The 20770-nt window shown below is 39.5% G+C and overlaps 1 protein-coding gene across 1 annotated transcript in view; it reads right to left on the bottom strand.

Annotated features, from left to right (window-relative positions):
• Window positions 1–271: 271 nt before the first annotated feature.
• The window catches only part of LOC145990012 (gametogenetin-binding protein 2-like), a 41550-nt gene continuing 21051 nt past the window's right edge, over window positions 272–20770 (bottom strand). Inside the window, exons 7-10 of the mRNA XM_083125605.1 lie at window positions 18881–19045; window positions 15547–16057; window positions 2993–3117; window positions 272–2110 (exon numbers count right to left, since the gene is read on the bottom strand). Coding sequence (XP_082981731.1) covers window positions 1925–2110; window positions 2993–3117; window positions 15547–16057; window positions 18881–19045 — 987 coding nt within the window. The 3' untranslated portion in view covers window positions 272–1924. The remainder of the gene's footprint in view (window positions 2111–2992; window positions 3118–15546; window positions 16058–18880; window positions 19046–20770) is intronic.

Here is a 20770-nt window from a genome sequence, read left to right as displayed (position 1 = left end):
AATGCCAGACGATTCCGTGCAAACGTCAAATCGCGCCTAACTTCAATCAGTGTTGCCAAGGCTCAAAATATAAATATTGACCCTCGTATATTCTGTTGATTGACTTAGAAGTGATAGGAGTTAGGAACTGGAGAGAGAAAGCTGGTTGAGGATTTTGAAGGAGGCCAAAATCCACAGTGGACTGTAGAAAACAATGGAAATTATCAACATCTGATTTACACATATTAATCTTTCATTTGAGATGTACTCATTTCTTAATAAAAGTTAACAATACATTCAAGTAGTCTTTATTCCTCAACCCTTCACCATAATCAGGCAGGATTGCAATTTTTTTCTTGTTTCAAGTACACAACAATTTGTTTTCAGTACTCACAGTAAATATAGACAACTGTTTTTTTCTTTAAATTATGTTTGAGTCCACTGAAAATAAACATTTTACATAACTGAGGACATAATCACATAAAAAGCCAGAGAGGTTCTATATCACATCATAACAAAGGGTTTTCCAGTACACTAGTGACATTGGATGACTCTGTTCATCTGGATTCACAAGTATGATTTTGCATTGTAACTGCATTTTGAAAACTTATCCCTCTCTGTTCAGATGACGTTTACCCCAATAATAATCAAGCTTTAAAAAATCCTCTCCAGCAAACTTCAACCATTTTATTTCAACTACCTTACAATAACAAAAAAACCTACATGATACACTTGGAAAGATTTTGAACCTAACTGGGGAATTAGGGAGGAGGGGGAGGGAGACCTGGAAAATTTTATTTTTAAAAAATCATCCATAAATGCATGAGGCACTCCAGAAATCAACTTGAAAGCAACTTTCCTTGGAGGATAATGTTTTTTTTTCAATACAGGAAAATGTTTCCATTTTTATAATTTTCTACTTTCCTTCTATACCATACCAACAATAACTAGAAACTGGAATGCAACAAATTAACAACGGTTCTTTCAGTAATCTCTTGATTTTATACAGTGGGGATTGTCACTGCCAAAAAATCACATGCACACACATTTTTCATACAAGGGAATTGCACCACTGCAAAATGACCTGAGGAGGAGAAGAAACAATTTTTTTTTGGAAATGAACAATGATCACAAAACTAAATACTGCGGGTTAAACTGGTCCTCAACTGTTTTTTTCTTGATTTTATATTTTGCTGGAATTTATGCTATAGCCATTCTCTGATGCCACAAAGTGCACAGTAATCATGTCTGCCTTTTTATCCAAAGTTTAAATAGTTTAAAACCGCCACCCCTGCTTTCCTTGTCTATATAATGTGGTTAATTCTTGACAGATTACCACAAATTTCTCAAATATTAAGAATAATTTATCACATTGCCAAAACTTTACGTCTTAATGTAGATGTGCTTTTCTGTGGCTGGCCACGACGGACACCAGTGCAATATTTCCGACAAGAAGAAGCAATGGACAGGTTGGAAACTACAAAGTCAAACTTTGATAAAACAATACAGCACATAAAGGCACAGAACAAACATCAAAGAGCAACGGCAATTAAACCAAAGTGGGGAGAAAATCACAAACAAAACTACAGAACTCCCGGGAATGTACGGATCCAGCAGGGGCAACAAGGTATCTTTAACAGGGTAATATTTTAACCACACACCTTTCCTTTGCATTAAAAAACTTTCATAGCATCACCGTAACCGGAGAAAGACTCACCAAATCAACGGAAGGGCAAACAAACCCACTTATCTAAAGCACCAATCTGCTTACACAAGCAATTTCACATCTTCCAACAGTCCTTTACTTCACGTTCTAATGTATTTACTTCTTTTACAATATTACTATTTATGTCTTTTTCAAATCAATACATCATATTCGCCTCTCCACATCAATAATCCCGCAACAGCTCTGTTCCTCATCTCCTCAGGTGACCGAACACCGTGACTAGTGTTCCTGCCTCAGTACTGGACAAGAGGCAGGGGCGTTCACGCACAATTGAGCAAAGCGCTGCCTCAGTGTCTTTCTTAGCTCCTGCCGCTTTTCCGTCAAGTGCCTCATCTGGGCTTTAAATGCACGAACCTCTTCGACTGGAATGAAGCTTCCCTCGTCATCGTCTGATGAATATGACTCCTGCAAAGAAACCACTCGGATGCTATAAAAACCTACACATAATGAACTTTTTACTAAAAATAAACCTGGATTAGTACCTTTAACCAAGACTAAGGATACATATGATTAAAGCACTTAGATTAGAAAAGATCAGTACCATCTATGTAGAAGATTGTACTCTTTCAAACTGAAGACTAGAACAGATAAATCATGAATACTTATTGATTGCAAAAAAACATTTGTGCTGCTATGGAGAATGGTATGCCTACAGTGCGGCCAAATGCAGACAGAATTTGATTAATGCAGGAAAATGTAAAACCAGGGTTCCACCGTACTTTGTCTTTTACAAAGGCTCAATGTGAAAACTGCATCAGCACATTGCAGCTGATGTTTCTTCCATGTCCCTACTAGACATTCTGTGGATATGGAAACTCTTCATGCCAGCAGATGAGCACATACTGAAGGGAACATAAGTTTTCCATTAGAAAACTCCACACCGTTAGAAGCTGACGTAAAATATACAACATGCTACCATTAAAATTTAACAGTCTGCCTGTAGGGCATGACCGTTTATTTAAATTTGAATATCTTATTATGCAGAAATATACGTAGATAATTAAAAATTGCAGTTCAATGCACCATAAACATGTTTATAAAAAGAGAATCATTAAAATTACAGTAATAATGAAATGGCCATTTATATTTAAAAATAGCCATGGTCATTTTTTTACGGTAGTTGGATGGAAGCAAAAATTAATGATTTTACACCGTCATTTCTCCAATCAACTTTTTACAGTGCATTCTATATCTGATATCAGGGCTCCAGAAAATCTGAACTAATTTCCAATACTGACCACTGTCACTACCGAAATTACATACACAAAAATTATTTAGAAAACATACCTCTAACATTTGTTGCAAAGACAATGTTAACCCTCCAGGGCCTTTGATATTTGACGTAATATTGTTTCTATTCCTTACACTTTCACATCCTCGACACTCAACACTCCCATCTGCTGTACAATCACCTATGGTAATGAGAAAATCATGGATACATATTTAGTATGATACATTAGGACATGACAACATATAGTAGTACACAGGGTGTATCATAATAGAGTAAACAACTTGAATAATTATTTCGACTAAACTATACAGTTACAACAATGTTATTTGTTATGTACACTCGAAATCTAAGGAAACGCCCCCCCCCCCTTTACGGTTATGCAACCCATAATTTTATATCATCTAGTTTCGCCAGAAAGGGCAGCTCGCGAGGAGCGTAGTGTTTCCAACTCTTGAATCTAGCCACAGATTCACGCGACAGGGTAGAGATCTTGCTTTCCTCTTGATTTGATTTCAACGGACAGCAAGTTTATTTTGAGAATGTCTCTGGTAATAATAACAAGTGTTATTAACATTTATGCTTGAGTTTTTTATTATTCTATTACCACTTCCGAACTAATATGTGAAGAAAGGAGGTATCACGGATTTCGTTATCACTCGGATACATGATATCTCTCATGAGAGAGTCCTACAGACGAAGATTTAGCATTATGACTAATTCTGTTATCTATTTCAGAAAAAAAGCCCCTTCCGATAGCCTAAAGTCGCCTTGTAATCAAGCGGTCCTAGATACAATTCTCACTGGTGGCCCACCACTCTAGATCATAAGTTCCGTTTCCATTAATGTATCTGTGCATAAATTGAAAACTAAAATTTTCTTTAAAATTTACGTGTGCTTGGAACAACCCTTTAAAGGCGCTTTTCCATATTTTCAGTAATTTAATTCTCTTGTGTATAATTCCTTTGACTATTTTTAATTTGCCCTTAGTCCGAATCAAGAAAATATGTTAGGAAATGTTTCCCGTGTAAATCTTATTGTATGGTGGTGTAAAATTGATGCCAGCTTTTTCTTGCAATAAGGGTTTTGAAAGTGCAAATGGTGCCAGAAACCATCCAGACGGGATATGCTTTAAATGAAAAGTAGGTGCAGCCTTTGACCGTACTCTTCCATCAGCAGGTGGGATGCTGAGAAGGCTACCTGCGAGCGAGGGGAGGGGGTGGCGAGCATCACTGCCACAGCAAGTCGCTGTAAATGATTTCATCGTCTGTGCTGGGTGAAACCGGTTCTTGGTGCTCCTACACTTTTCCGATACATTTCTGCCAGCCTTTTTAGCGAAGCGAGGTCATATGTTCCAGATTCGAACTCTGGTCAGGCATGAATGTATCACTGAGTTTGTCCCGTCACAATTTTATAAATTGATAATTCATCCGTATTATCGCGATTAACTCAAGAGGTAGAAGAGTGATGTAAAGTAACCGAAATAGAAAGTGATGCATTTGTGCCTGGTGCTAGTGTAACGACGAAGTTGACTCCTTATAAATGATGAAATAGGTAGCCCCTTGCGCTCAAATACACTTATACCTTGGGGGGGGGGGGGGGATCCAACTTATTGCAGAATCTCTTACTACATTTGGAATACAGCAGAGCGATGTAAAGCAATGTAATTACATTGAGAATGTTTCACATCCTATAGTATTTCTTTTTCTCGTAGCGGGGGCGGGGGTTCATTCATTACAAATATCTAGGGAAGGATTTAGCAGCAATCCGTGACATACTTAATTATCATAACATGTTGCGTAGCCAGGGTTCTTGGGCCCTAGCCTCTGATAATTATGAGTTTTTTTTTTCGTTGTTTTTTTCAATCTTCATCAATTTCCCTGAAGCATCATCCATCATCTGTCGCCATTGGCTATATGTAAAAGTTGACATAAAATGAGTAAAATTCGAAAAGAAAGCACAAGGATCTACTTTTCTCATAGCTCGCCAAACATGCACATTTCCTTATTTTATGCTTTCAGCGCTATCATTATTCATGGCAGGCAATGGAATTGAAGCAACTCTCACAACTAACGTAAACTACATGTCACTCAGGCATGACAATTCTCGCGGGCAAAGTGGATTTTTTTTTGTATTGGCACATGGTAGCGCAATAACTATCTTCTGGCCTCCTAGATTTAAATCCGTACTTTTTATTCCAGTTGAGTGATTGACTCACAATTTCGCTATTGAAGATTTGGGTTATACGTATTGTGTTTTTGGTGCGCTAGGAAAAAGCAATCCCAAAGGTTCGCACCGAACAGAAAATTGTGTGCTTTTCCTCTGTCTCTTCCAACTCCGTCCCTATCTCTCTCCCCACGTCCCCACTATTTAGGTAAACTGGTATTATAAACATATTTTCCGAAGACTATCCACATTGAAAATAATATTCCCCAATTGTTTTGATAGGGCATTTCTATTGCTCCGAACGAATTATCTCAGTAAGAGGACTAGGGCCTCCCCGATGGCGCAGTCGTAGAGTCGTCACATTTTAATCAAGGGGTGCCGGGTTCGATACCCGGTGGAGGCACATAGTAGTTCGGAACCCACTATAAACTGTAGGTCCAGTCCCAATTAGCCTTTCTGTGCACAAGTGGACTTAAGAAACAACAATTCAATTCAATTCAATTGAATCATCTTATCAATATTTTTAAATCTGCATGCACCTGCTTAATTTAATGGATTATACATTTATATTCATCGCGGGCAGAAATGTGAGAGAAAACAATGCATTTTTTTCAGGAAATGCATGAGTCAATAATAATGTATATTTTACGGTATATACTCTTTTATATTGCATTGATTCAATAGTATCCTTATTTCCTAAAGCAAACATGAGTTTCTTTGCACACACCACGCAGGCCCTGCTTGACGTAAATCTCAGATGCAGTAACTTCACGGTTGCCTTTTGCCACCACGCTTTGGCTTTAATTCGAGCCCCGGTGGGTGCTTCGTTCGAGATCCTGCAGCAGTTTTACTCGTATCTATGCCTTGAGCATGTCACTTGCAACGGAACCAATGAAATGATTGATTGATTGATTTAGTTTATTTTACTTCGCGTTTTGTGCCTCTTGGCTAATTTGCGAAGATGGGGATGAGTGATGAAATGATGAAATCGATGAATGGACATTCACAAACAACCAAGCCCGACCGGGATTCGAACCCGGGACCCTTGGCGTCACAGCGCGATGTGCTAACCACGCGGCCACAGGGTCGGGCCCAATGAAATGAAACTTTCTGCACTGGAATGGGTGTGAAACTCTACATGCACCAATGATAAGGTGTTTTCAAGAGGCATGTGCCACGTGCAGCATGTCCCATCGGTCCGAATGTTCCTTTACGATATCATTTCAACATGCCTTTCACTTCGGAATTTCCGAGAGAGAAGGTAGTCCGCATGTGTCTTGTGCGGCGAATCTGCTTTCAAGAGTAGATTGGCCAGCGAAGTCTCCCAATTGAAAACATTTGGGCGCTGATGGTGAGAGTGGGAACCTAGACAACTGAGAACAATGGAAGCTCTACTGGCTCTCGTGTTTGATGTTTGGGAGAGTTTAGGGAGAAGACCAAACATCTGCTCGTGGAATCCTTGCCTCGTCAACTAGATGATGTGCTTGAATCCAACGGCGGGTGGACACAGTATTGAAACTCCACACTGTTTAACCGATGTTCTTTGCTACATCCCAGAACAAAACTAATAATTACACACATCTCCATATGCAACTTATCTTTCCAATTCTTTCTTATTGATACCTTGGTGCTCATGGTTATTTTTTCGCACACCTGAACCATTATATTATATTCTATAATATTAATATTCACATTATTGACAGATTTGATTCACATGAAATTCAAATGCGCAGCACACATGCACCCATTCCTAACACTTCACTGTTAGTTACATTACACCTATCACGTTTTCACAGTTCTAAATCAGGGGTGCCCAAGGGGATGGGCATTATGGCGCAGACTGTGATGGAAATTTGACTGAGTAAACAGGGCACAAGTTGAATTACGTCATCAATTAGCCATTGCTGTTATACAAATAGTCATTTGTAGATTGTCAGGGGAATTGTTACGGGTAATAAGTAATATTGGTGGGGGGGGGGATATCCAACTCTTACATATTAGGCCTTAGATTGGTAGGGAAATTGTGGTGGGCGATTAATGAAGTTAGTGCGATTTTAAGGTAGCGGGATTGATAATTATTTTGGGGCGCAGGGAATCCCAACTCTTGTGTATTACTATTACGTCTTAGATTGTTTTTTTTGGAGGGAGCAATATCAACAGGAAGTCTAAAATTGGCATGGAAATTTTGTTGGGAAGATTGAGTATTAAATTTGAGGTGGAGGGGAGGGGAATGAAGTTTTGATAAAGTGGTATCTTAGATTGTGAAGGGATTTCTGACGATTAAGAAATTGACAAAGATCCGGGCGGGACTCGAACCCGGAACATTTGGTGTCTGTATCGTTAGTCAACCACTAACCGCGCTTGGCCGCAGAGCGGTTCTCTTTGGTGGCCAAACGCGTTAAGTGGTCCACTTACGATATCACGAAATTTCCGGGTTCGAGCCACGGCTTCAGTATTGGTATCATGGTGTCAATTTAATCTAATCGTCACTCATCCTCATTAGCCGAAAGTGGCAGAAGAGCGACTTAAAATAAGAAAAGATACAAAAACAACTTTAACACTCTAGTAATTTCTGATCTATAGATGCGTATTAGCTTTGATTGTTGACTCTTTAATGATAAGCTTACGATTATTATTGTTAATATGAATTGCCATCCATCAACAGAAGGACGGACCAAATGGATCATTTAATTCATGTCGTTTTTTTTTTGGTATTTGTTGTCCCTTCGGATCAGCTTCAAAACCTAAGGAAATTATTAGATGTTTGTCTGAAGTTAGTGACAATGGTTCTTTAAATTCCCGTCGCTCTTTCAGCCGGCGCGGGAACCACCTTTATGGCAGTGATCCTCTGTTGCCGTGTTTACCTACGAAGGAACCCGTGGTCAATCAACCAATTAGGCCTACCGCTTGGCCAAGAAACGATAACTTTACAAAGTCCCCTTCCCCGAAGCAGCCAGCAGGGAAACAGGATTTTGTTAAAATAACCCATCTGCTCTGTGAATGAACACCGGTTCTAACAGCGTTTCTACTTAATTGGACATTATCCATTGTTTTTCCATTTGATTGACCATATATTCTATCTATATATTTCGAGACATTTCAAGAGATCACCTCTTCTCTCATCTTCAGGCGAACAATTTTTGCTATGTCTGTAGTGTGATTGGAACTATGACAGTCCTTGATTTTGCTTCAAATCCGGTGCGGTAAGCAACCAGTCTTAGATGCCCATTCGAAATCGACAACTATAGAGCAAAATATGTTTGAAGTGAAGATCTTATTGAATGAAACATAGCTCGACTCACCCTCACATTTGAATTTTTTTAGATAACTTGCGTGCACTTCGTATAGAAGGCACCACGAGACTGAAAATTCACACTATTTGGCATGGCAAATAGACCTTATTCCAGCTTCGCTGAAAGTTCGATGTATGTAATAATTGTCAGTTATGACGTTCAATGCCCTCTGCGCGTGTGTTGTGATGGGTTACCGTGTTTTAATTCCATTTCATGCTCAGAAAGGCTACCCGAAGTGGGACCTACAGTTGAAAGTGAGATCCGAACCACTAGGCAGTTGTGTCTCCACCAGGAATCGAACCTGATTATAGGGGGTTAACGAGTTCATGGCTTTACAGTTTCGTGAATTGAAGGAAGCCAAGGTGAGAAAAATGTGAAGAAATGTCTTCTACACGGAACTAACTATATGTGTGTGTGTGTGTGTATGTAAAACTTTCTAGCACATCCATTTTCCTACCTTCATTTTATCATCATTACGTTGAATTTTGCACCAGTGATTTTTCACTACGTTCTAGGTCACGTCACTTTGAGTCGTAAAGTATTGTCTGTAATTCAGTTTTAGTATAGTTTGTAGTCTCTCACCCAAGAATTTTTAAGGTGGGAGAAGGGCTCAACTTCTGGAAAAAATAGTGCGAGTTCAATTGAGAATACGAAAATGGAAAGTAAAGCGTAAAATTGAATTCTGCCTCTGAGTGAGTCCATGATATTGTTTATGTTTGAAGGTAATATATTAAACATGACTATCAGCATAACCGAACGCATATAATGAGATGATTTATTAGTGTTACAAGGCTAAAGGTGTGGAGTGCGGCCTGTTGCCTCTTTCATTACGGAATTCCACATGTAAAAATTGATCAGCTATTATTGCGAGTAACCATTATAGGCTTAGACCAAATTCTGGCGTTTATATTTCAATTCCCTTCCTCAACAAATCCTTTCTCAATTGACAAGATTTTAAGCGGAGCGTCATTCAGTTGTCTGTGAGTGTTCTTTTTGCAGAAGCAACAGCAGCTCGCTCGCACCCACAGTGCTCCGCCCACTTGACGAGACGCGTTGTGCAGAACAGTGACAGTGTTGCCTCTCTATTCGATCTTTGTATTCTCCTTTGCCTGCCACTACACACACATTTCAGACAATTCTTCCCATACAACAAATGGAAAAGCAATCAGGCAACTGATTTTGTATTAACACTTTCCACTGTCAAGATATGTTAACTTGGTTCTGTTTCGTATTAACACAATTTGGCTTCGTGCAAGCTTAAAAAAAAACGTAGGCAGGTATTTTAACATTTTAATTTTCATCCGTTTCATGATTGTATGAAAGAATATGGTGGAAAAATACACTACTTAAGACAATATCACTAATAATAATTGGCTGCCGCTGTGCCCGGGCATGGTAAGCCGTCGGCTTTTGATCTCGCTGCCGAAATTCCTGGGTTGGAGTCCCGGCCTGGGTATGATTGTTTATGAGTGTTCCTTCATGCATTTTATCATACACTAATCCTCATCGTTGCGATTAGCCAAAAGTAAAGTAAAAAAAAGAAAGATAATAATAGTAATAATAATAATAATAATATGAATCTAGCCCCCGTGGTTTCTTTATGACTGTCCTCTTATCAATTTCATCGAGTCATCATTCATCCTCATTGTTGCGATTAGCCAATAAATGATAGAGAAGCTGCGAAAAATAAGATGTAAAATAATAACAGAATTTTCTCCGTAGAAGGAAAAATAAATGCTCCAGAACACATGCAATACAGGAAAAGAGTGTCCCGTAATGTGAGTCTGTAAACCAAATGTAACTCACGAATGAAGAAGTTTACGTGAAGGTTTCGTCTTCTACGAAGCAATACAGGCTTGGATGGCGCAGTGGTATCGTCGTCGCCTTGTAAGGGGGGGCGTTTCTTTCGAATTCCTGTGTACCAATCAGTAATACTTCAAGTTTCTATGAATGTCTGCAAATGTGGCTTCCACCAGTTACGCGACACACATCCCATCCAAATTCTAGTTCTTGCAACACTTTTCCCAAGAACTCTTCGTCCACCAAAGTAAGGGCGTTTCTTATTCCTTCCTTTAGCTGTTGCACATTTTGTGGCATAGGTGTCACATAGGCTCTTTCACAGCTCCAAATGCAGAAGTCTATGGGTGTAAGATCTGGGGATCTGCGAAAGTCGCCATTCTTTAACATTACACCAGCACCACAATGACAGTGTTTACAAAAGTCTTGCGCATGAAAACAAAACTTGAAGATTATCACATTGTTATGAAACAAACCTTATTTTTGTGTTTGAGATACTTTTTTTTTAAACAATAAATCTGATTGATTCTCACTAATTTGAATTTAGAATGAAAGGTTTTTGAACCTTGTGCATTTTCAGCCTTTTATTAGATGAATATAGAATTAGGAAAAAATTGAACATTTAATCTCTTGTTTCAGGAACAAAAATTGTATTATATCCATGTAGTCAGTCTCATAGAGTGAGTGAGTGAGTAGGTCTCTCTCTCTCTGTTCTTGCATTAAAATAAAATAAGAAGGTGCCATTGTAGTGTACAATTGGGATTGACACTGCAGGAAAAAAAAGAAACACTGATTTTATCCATGAATGCTAATCGTGTCTAGATACGAGGGTTGGGGCAAAAGTCATTGCAACTGTTTTTTTTCTTGCAGATATGTGAGCGCAGCACAAAGTGCTATGTGTCGCGTGGAAGCCATGCATGCATAGTGTGTATGCACAACAACAGATGGCTCTGCGATTGCAGGAAGTAGCACAGAGAGCGCTCTGAAATCAGTTGTGTGGCGAGCGTCGTGCGAGATGGACGTAACCCGTGTTGAGCAGCGCTCGTACATCAAACTAGCCGTTCGCCGAGGGTTGAATGCGAGAGATTGTCACAGTGAATTGGTGGACGCCGTTGGGGATAATGCTCTCCCATACCGAACAGTAGCATGGTGGGTACGAAAGTTTCATCAAGGACGTGTGTCAACCAGTGATCAGCAACGCTCGGGACGACCTGTCAGTGTGCGGACCGACGTGGCACGTGCCGTCATCGAGCAGCTCCTGGAGGAAGACAGACGATGGACGCTACTGGAGTTAGAGAGGGCAAGTGGCTACGAGAAACGCACCATCCACAGGATATTGCGGACAGAGCTGCAACTGCGCAAAATCGCATCGCGGTGGGTACCACATGCACTGACGGAAATTCAACGGTGGATGTGATATGCAACATGCTCCGACCACCTAGCACGCTTGCAACAGGACGGCGACCACTTCCTGTCACGAATAATCGCCATCGATGAATTTTGGGCCAGGGCATACGAACCAGAACTCAAACGTCGGTCCGCGGAATGGCGACATGCCGGATCACCAAGGCCGAAGAAGTTCCGTCAGAATCCTTCCACCGTGAAATTGATGGTGATCATCGCATATGACGTCAGGGGTGTCATTGTGTGCCACTTCGTTCCACATGGCAGAACAGTGACAGCAGAGTACTACAAAAACTTCCTCGTGCGACAGGTACGACGTGGCGTTCGGGACAAACGCCCGGACCTTCTGGACAGTGCAATCATCCTGCACGACAACGCTAGACCACATGAAGCAGAGTGTGTACGGCGGCAACTGCACTGCTGGGGATGGGAAGAATTGGACCACCCGCCGTACTCTCCTGACATTTCGCCCTGTGACTTTCATCTCATACCCAAGGTTAAGGATCCACTACGTGGAAGGCGGTTTGCGACACGAGACGACATTGCCAATGCTATGCAACAACAGATGACCCAATTCACACATGGTGCGGCCAAAGGTGACACAGATGGTATTCAGAGTCTCCCACATCGTTGGCAGCGTGTGGTGCACATGGCAGGTGACTACTTTGAGGGCCTTTAGCCCCAGTTCTGTTCTGTCAACTGTAGAACAGGTATGTATTTGTCTTGCACGATCAAACCAGTATTGTCCTGTACAGTATCGTAATAAATATGTGAGGCAAAATGTTCGCGTGTTTTAACTGTCCCCACATGTAGTTTCCCCCTTGTCCTTTCATCTGTATATGTCGCATTTCCCAACCGGGCTGTTATCTGCAAGAAAAAAAATAGTTGCAATGACTTTTGCCCCAACCCTCGTATGTAGCTTTCAATGAATCAAGGCCTCCCCCAATCACAAAACTTATTGTGGTCTCAAAACCTCGCTTTCGACCCACAAAAAATTAATCTGGCATTTGCTAGTTTCACTCATGGTCACATGTATTCTTGATCAGAGTCAGTGTTCGAAGTGAAGGAGGCGGGATGCAAGTGGATACTATCTCCCCTCCCCAGTTAATTAAATTTGTGTAAATCATCCTCCCAGCTAGAATAATTTGCATAAGCATCTCCCCGCCCCACTTGCTTCACTGTCTCCATGTTGAATCATACAAACACATACCACACCTATCTCAAAATGCAAGCAAGCGTCCACCAGTTAGGAATTTCCTCTTTGAGCATTAAGCAGGATCAACACAAAACAAGTACGTGCAGGGTAAAGTAACTTTGCAATAGGCTAATAATTTTGAAATCAATAACAATTGCACAAACTATCAATGCCAACTCACAAGACCACATGAGGCGTAATGAATTACAAAACAATATATCAATTGTTACTATTAGCAAACAAAGATTGAAAAAGTCCTTTGTTTTCCCAGTAAATTATGGAATATACAAGGGTTGGAACTTAAATAGTGGCAACACTGCTGTGGAGACACTATACAATGGAATGTAGTAGTGGCGCTGATAGCACACGTTGTTGACATACCTACCTTATCTCCGAGCAAATGGACTAGCCCGTCCCACGTCACAGGCAGGCGCACAAACGAGGGAAACACAGTCACTTGTGAGCGAGCGGTCTAACGTGAAGGTCACTATGTTTTCCAAACAGGAAAAACGTAGTTGGATCAAGATTGAATGTGCCAGAGGTCGTACAGCACGACAGTGTCATCAAGGGCTTCAAGAGGCGTGCGGGGAATCGGCATTGCCTTAACAGTGGCACGGTGGGTAAAAGCCTTCAACGAAGGTCGGCAAACTGTGGCAGACATGCATCGGGCAGGTCGTCCTAGCGTCTCTGAAGAAGAAGTGCAAGCTGTTGCCGCGTTAGTGGACAGTGATCGAAGCATGACGATTCTTGAGCTCGCCCACGAAACCGGATTAGCGCATACGACTGTGCTTCGCATCCTGAAGGAACGCCTGGGCATGCACAAAATTGCATCACGATGGGTTCCGCATGAGTTGACGGAAATTCAGAAATGGATGCGTTACGACGCTGCTCAGACGCACTTGGAGCACTATGAGCACGAAGGTGAGGCTTTCTTACGTCGTATCGTAACACTGGATGAGACATGGGCCAGATCTTACGAGCCAACACTGAAACGCCAATCCAACGAATGGCGTCATTATGGGTCGCCGCGAAAGTCGAAAGTGCGTCAGAGCCCCAGTGTGGTGAAAGTTATGGTGATTCTCGTGTACGACTGTGATGGTGTTATCCTAACGCATTACGTTCCTCCACGGCAGACTGTCAATGCCCAGTACTGTTCATTTTTGGAGCATCAACTGCGATCAGCAGTTGTTTGGACAACGGTCCAAAGTTTGAAATTTTCAGAAATAACACTTCCCTTCTTTTTTCCTAATTGGGGCACGGGCATTACATATTCTCAGAGTGTATCCTTGTCATGCTTCCCTCGAAATGTTGTTCTGTCAGCATCCATAGGGCTGATGCAAAAAAAGAAATTCCAGTTTTTTTCGTAAGCTGGCAACACTGCCACTCTTATATATTGCTATTATTTTTTAGTCATGAAGTATCAGTCTGTTTTCAACAAAACTTTGCATAGTTGTAGGAATGTACAACTGCTACATAATACATATTTTCATTCACTTCGTTTATTATGAGGGGCCATACGAGGATGCTGCATTTTTTTAAAAATGTATATTCTCTTCTTCTTCTTCCTTAACACTAATTATTGAGAGCCACAATGTATAAAGTTTACCTCTGATGAAAGCCGAAAACAAGACTGATTTAATCTCTCTACAACAATTAGCCTCCCCGATGGTGCAGTGGTAGAGTCGTTGCCTTGTAATCAAGGGGTCCCAGGTTCGATACCCGGTGGAGATATAGTGGCTCGGATCCCACTATAAACTGTAGTTCCAGTCCTGATTAGCCTTACTGTGTATAAAGTAGACTTGAAACACCAAATCAATCTCTAGAACAATTAGTTCTCAAGCTACGCTCTTTTTGTACTTCTCGGCAAGATTGAAAAGCGCACACTTGAAAAGGTCCCGTTCTCAGGTGCCATATAGGCACGCAAGGCTCCGTTCGCTAAAGGTTAAAATTGCACAAAATTGTGTTTCCAAGCAAGTTTGCTCATTTCTTAAGACAAATGCAACTTTTAAATGAATTCTAACCATTGAGTCAGCAGCAATGAGGTTTTCAAATAATGAGTGCATGATTCCAATTTTTTTCTCAGATCAGTGTTTTCATAAACCTTATACGCACGCCTACATCTCCTAAACCAAATATCCAAAAAAAATCATATTTGGTAGAGACCACATGAGGAACAAATGTAGCAAATATGAAGAAAATCTAAGATGGCAGGTATAATGGTTGTACGATTTGATGTGGAATGACCCAAATTTGAGATATATATATATATATATATTAGCCACCAATTAGATGATTTATTAGGACGATGTCATGTAATATACTTTAAAATTCTCTAAGGAAAACAGTTTAGGTTGTAATTTCTGAAATCTTTGTGGGAAGTGTGGGGGACTCAAAATATTAATTTTCATAATATAAAAGAGAGATGAGAGATATCAGTTAAATATTTTTTTTCTGATTGGATATTGAAAGTCATATTTCATGCTTCTAAAGTTTCGAGATTTCTCACAACACCAAAAGTAACAGGTGGGGGCTAGGTGCCCCCACAGACAGCATCTTGCAAATGGCAAATATAAAACGGTTGAATTCTGAATAAAAGAGGGTTTAATTCCACTTTGAAAATATAGACTGCCCTTCACAATTTGCTTGCACTTTTAAAACATTTTGGCATTTCCTTTCTCTCAGCCATTGGTATCCACACACAAATAAAACTATACTTATATGTTCAATGTCAACAATTTGAGTCAACCCAGCCTCTTACCTTCATGATTGCAGAACCCTTCGGAGCAGGCCACTTCAGATCCTTCCGGGGAACTGGGGAGACTACAGGAACCGGATCCTATTTCATTGTTGTTCTCCGACGAGTAGCCACAATCTTGAGAATGTTCACTTGACGAGCACCGCGACGACCAGCACCCACCACCCACATTTGCACCACTACCACCTCCGTCACCACGTGATCTGGTACCACCGTTAAAGGTTGAAGCTTGGGCATTCTTACATGACTGACAGGGAGAAAGGGAGAACTGGGGAGATGACGAAGATGACGACGACACGTTTGTGGAAGAGTCTCCTCCATCACAACCACATTTTGATGCTGTTCCAGATTTTCTTTTCAAAGAGTCTCCATTCTGGGCCTCTTTTCGTTTTGTACTTCTCTCCTTCTCACTGTCTTCAGTTGCTACAAGTTCTGTGCTAGCCAATTCTTTCTTCTGCTGACAGTTTTCACAGAAGCACAAAGAACATTTGTTCTTCATATCCAGAACCTGGAGCTTTAAAGAAAAATGAAGGCAATTAGCTTTTCACTGGCAACCTTACACCATAAAAAAGGTGAGAAAAGAAGACACAGATGGGCAGGTCATGTGGCACAAATGGAATGGAAGAGGAAAGAAAAGTTTACAGGATTCTTGTTGGGAAACCTGATGGTAAGAGGCCAAGAAGAAGTTGGAGGGATAATGTTGAGATGGACCTAAAGAAAATCGGTAAGGATGGAAAAGATTGGATATCCCCAGGATAGGGACAGATGGAAGGCTTGGGTTGCTGCAGCCATAAACCTTCGGGTTTAAGAAAGCTAGAGTTAGTTACAAGTGGTTTCTGTCCAATATTTCAGATCCATTTCCAGAACATTTCTCAGGGAATCCATTGAACTGAACATTAATAAAAAGCAAAAAGGCTAAACAAAGGTGGTTAAAAGAAGGAAAAGCAGGACACCACTGACAGGACCTCATACGATGGTAAGTCAGTTTTCACGTTCAGCACCTTTCCATTTATTAACCTTCTTTGGCCTTTTAACCTTTAGACACCTAACGTCAACTGAGGCAGCCACTGATGGGCTGTTTAATTAACCCTCCCTTGGGCACTGTGAGATTATAATACTGTGAACTATACTGCACATGATACTTTTGGGAGGCTGAACGTTCTTACTTTTATCTTTGTTCTAAGCTCAGCTGTATTGTTCTGTTACACTTGTAATTTACTTGTTACTACCAGTCCCATGTGACAAACAAAATATCAAAGTGAGAAAGACACAGCATGTGGAAGTGGGTTAGTGAGGATGGAGAGGACACGTAGGTATGTCTTAGAGACGAAAGTGAACAAGTCACTGCTTCGGTTGTTATGTATTTAGATATGTGAGACTGACGTTAACTTTTACAGAAAATGATGCACCTAACGTGGGGATAAGTGGCCAGCATGGCTTGACAGCAACTAACACACCATTTTTCCAAAATAAAAAATGATATTTCAGTTCTGTATTTTTATTACAACAGTAGAACTCTGATTTTACATTTTTCAGGGAACAAGATAGAAAAACTTAAAATTTGGGAACTTACAATCCATGAAAATTGTATCGGATTTTCCACTAGTGCAACCATGAAGATTGAATGTATAATGCAGAAAAATGTAAAACCTGGGAAGAGTCCCACTGAATATATACGAGGGTTGGGTCATAAGTCATGGCAACTATTTTCTTTATTTTTTTTCCCGCTAGAAGGCAAGGCCGGAACAAAAATTCAAAATTTACAAATGGAAGAAGATACCTTATGGAATTAACAATACATGAACAATGGGGGTCAAGCGTACCAGGGGTTGGTACGGAAGTGCCAAAACAAATACAAAAAAAATCCATTCTGCATGCATGTATTAATCCCAAGGCTACATTGGCAGTACAAAAACAAAAAAAGTGCAAACAAAGTACCATATGAACCATCAAAAAATTCCCACAGTGTGTCCACAACATGCTGCCAATGATGTGGGAGATGGTTTTGGATTGAGGTAATTGCCATCACCGTGAAACGTGAGATGTCCTGATTCACACCTGATGAGGCCAATGGTATTCGAGTATGCCCTCGGGAACCACTTTTGAGGGTTCATAGGGTGTTTTGTTTGCACCCTAATTATTTTTTTTTAGCTACGAAACATTGAATATTATCAAAATGTGCATGGTTGTAGAACCAAGAGTACTATATTTTAGAATCTTTCTTATTCACATTGGTTTATTGTGGTAGTCAAAGGAGCTTATTAGGGGGATTTTTTTTTAAAAAAAATAATTTAAATTTTCCTCTTCTAATTCTGTATTTTGGGAACAGGATACCACAATTCCTTTCCCACAAGTGTGCGACTGAAAAAAGAAATTGTAAATAGTTTTACTTCTATGAATTTTTTGAGTAGCACAGCACATTTTGATAAATGCGCACTTGAAACCTGAGAGGCTTATCTGAGACGGGAGAGGCTCTGTCCAATAAAGATAAAATCCTGAACACGCCTCTCAGCACTTCCATCTTGAAGTTAAGTTATAATAGAAAACACCATGTTACACTTGTCATTTTTTCTTGTGAAGTGGGGTAGAGGGGTTCCAAACGTCTTTTTCAGAAGACGAAGACACTAATTACATTAATTTATACTAAAAAAGAGAGAGAACTGGATGTAATTTGATTTTTGTTATTTATCATCGCTTTTCTGCCACTTTTGGCAAATAGCGAATTATGAGGATGAGTGATGATATTATGAAGGGAGACTCACAAAGAACATGCATGCCCAGGCTGGGATTTGAACCCAGGATCTCGGGCATCATAGCATGCTGTGCTAACCACAACCTCGAAATACTACTTTAAAAACACACTCTCGTAATTAGTGATGATGAAATCTCGATAAATTTTATCCAGATATCGGTTAATTTTCTATTCAGAAATCCAAATTGTCCACATTATCAGGATTATAAGTATATCAGAATTGTTTGCATTATCTGGATATCCAATATTTACATTATTCGAATTGTCTGGAAATTCGGATTATCCATAATGTCCAGATATCGAAATCTGTGCATTATTCAGGCACTTTTATAGTTTATCCATTTTATGGGATATTCACATAATTTCCTTTTATTAGCAATTTTTGTATTTCACTACAAATTTGATACAAATTCTTCATCACATATGTTCTACCTGGATATTTGGATTATCCAGATATCCACATTATCTGTTGCATCCAAAATTGTATTGGATAATTTGAAATCCGATATCCAGATGTGTGGCCATCCCTAATTGTAACATTTCTCTGTGTGTACATCAAATCACATATACTTCAGACTGACTTACCTCACAATTGTTCTCCTTCTCATCATGTTCAGCTTTCTTTTCCTTCTTCTTCTTCCTCTTCTGCTTCTTGTGTTCCTTCCTCTGCTGCCTGGCAAGTTCCTCCTTAGTAATTTCTTCAAACAACAGCTCTAGTTCCGATATCCCTCGTTTCATTTCAACAGCCATCTGGGAGATAGGGAAAAGTTATATGTTTAAACAGATGCATCCAATTCAAATATCAATAGGGGTATTGGCTTTCAATTTATGCACACTAACAATAATTTATTTAGTCTCCCAGACAACAAAAAAGTGTTACTTTTCTTTGAAATGTTCCTCGCCTAATCATCATTAAACAAACTAAAGTATGATCAAAATAACTCATCATGATACATTTTTAACCCTTAACCGGGCAACCAGTGTCTATCAGACACTGCTGCTTATATTTTTTGTCACATACTCCAAACGATACTTCCTCCGAACATGATATTTTTGACTTCGTTTGATTCTCTTTTTTTCTCATTTCACAATATTTGACTTTGATAAAGAAGGTGGCTTAAAAAAATATTTTCCATTTCACTCACGTAAACAGGCAAGCAATGTCTGTCGGACACAGTGTACAATTGACATGTAAAGAAGTCTACTTGAATATGTATTAACAAATGTTTAATAAAAATAAACTATTTAATAAGACATCACATAAAAATATTAATAATACTAAAATAGAAAAAATGAAAAATATATAGACGAATAAAACTATTTCCTCACACTACCTTCTGGCCTAACATGTTTCATATACTATGCTGCAAAAAATACAACATGCAATTAAGATGATGTTGATGATGAATACAAGAATTATGGACAAAACAATGATGATTAGGTTAAATATCATGTCACTAGCTTGTTTCCAATGCGATGAAACATAAAAATCCCGCATTAGAAGGGCAAAATTCATTTAAAGCAATGCAATGTCCGACAGAGATTGCTTGCCCCGACACGTTACAAAAATAGCTTGCCTGGGTAAGGGTTAAAACTAATCTGTAATCTGTTTCTACATGAAAGTCCACCAATTCAGTGATACTTTGATTACATGTTTTTCATGGATCATGGCTAAGAATTTAAAATACAAGGTAATTCAAAATGAATGGTTCAACTTTACAGTTATTATTATGACGTTACTATTTATGATAGAAAAATCAGGCAAGGTATCAATATAAAGAACTCTGGAAGGTTTACTAACATGACTCACATTATAAAGATTCATCATGAGAACCACATGTAACGCGGAAAAGGTCCAACCGATAATCAAGTACTTGCTACGCATGGCACAGCAAGTTGTTGTCAATGGTTTACAGCAAGTTGTTGTCAATGGTTTCGAAGACACTAACAATTCGCAGTTGTAACTTTGGCAAATCTTTCGAAAGGGTGAAACATATGCATTACTACCGAAATGCATGCGGAAATGTATTTCCACCATTGTGATTGAATCAGTTCTCGATAGCTCCACCACCCAATATGCCTTCTACTGGTCATTAAGCCATTTTGCGACACTGGCAATCCTGGTGGAGCATCAGCTAAGCAGAATAAGCCCGCTAAGTGGGAATAAAACTTCCAGAGTTTTTCTTTATGTTGATGCCTTGTCTGATTTTCTATCATAAATAGTAACGTCATAATAACTGTGTAAAGTTGAACCATTCCTTTTGAATTACTCTGTATAGAAACAATTAGAAAAAAAATCTAATATTTTGTGTGAAATTCAGGAATGTATATGAATATGAACTCATTTGCTCTGCATCTTATGTAATTCCACTAGTAATAATATTTCCATCACGTTACTAAATAAGCAAAAAAATCAAACTACACAATTATTAACAATTTTTACCTTATTAGTTTCAGCTTTACTTTTATATTTAA

Source organism: Lepisma saccharinum, chromosome 7, assembly GCF_977018435.1.
Source record: "Lepisma saccharinum chromosome 7, izLepSacc3.1, whole genome shotgun sequence".
Taxonomy (NCBI): domain Eukaryota; kingdom Metazoa; phylum Arthropoda; class Insecta; order Zygentoma; family Lepismatidae; genus Lepisma; species Lepisma saccharinum.
The sequence above is the reverse complement of the archived record's forward strand: the minus strand, read 5'-3'. Positions and strand labels throughout refer to the sequence as shown.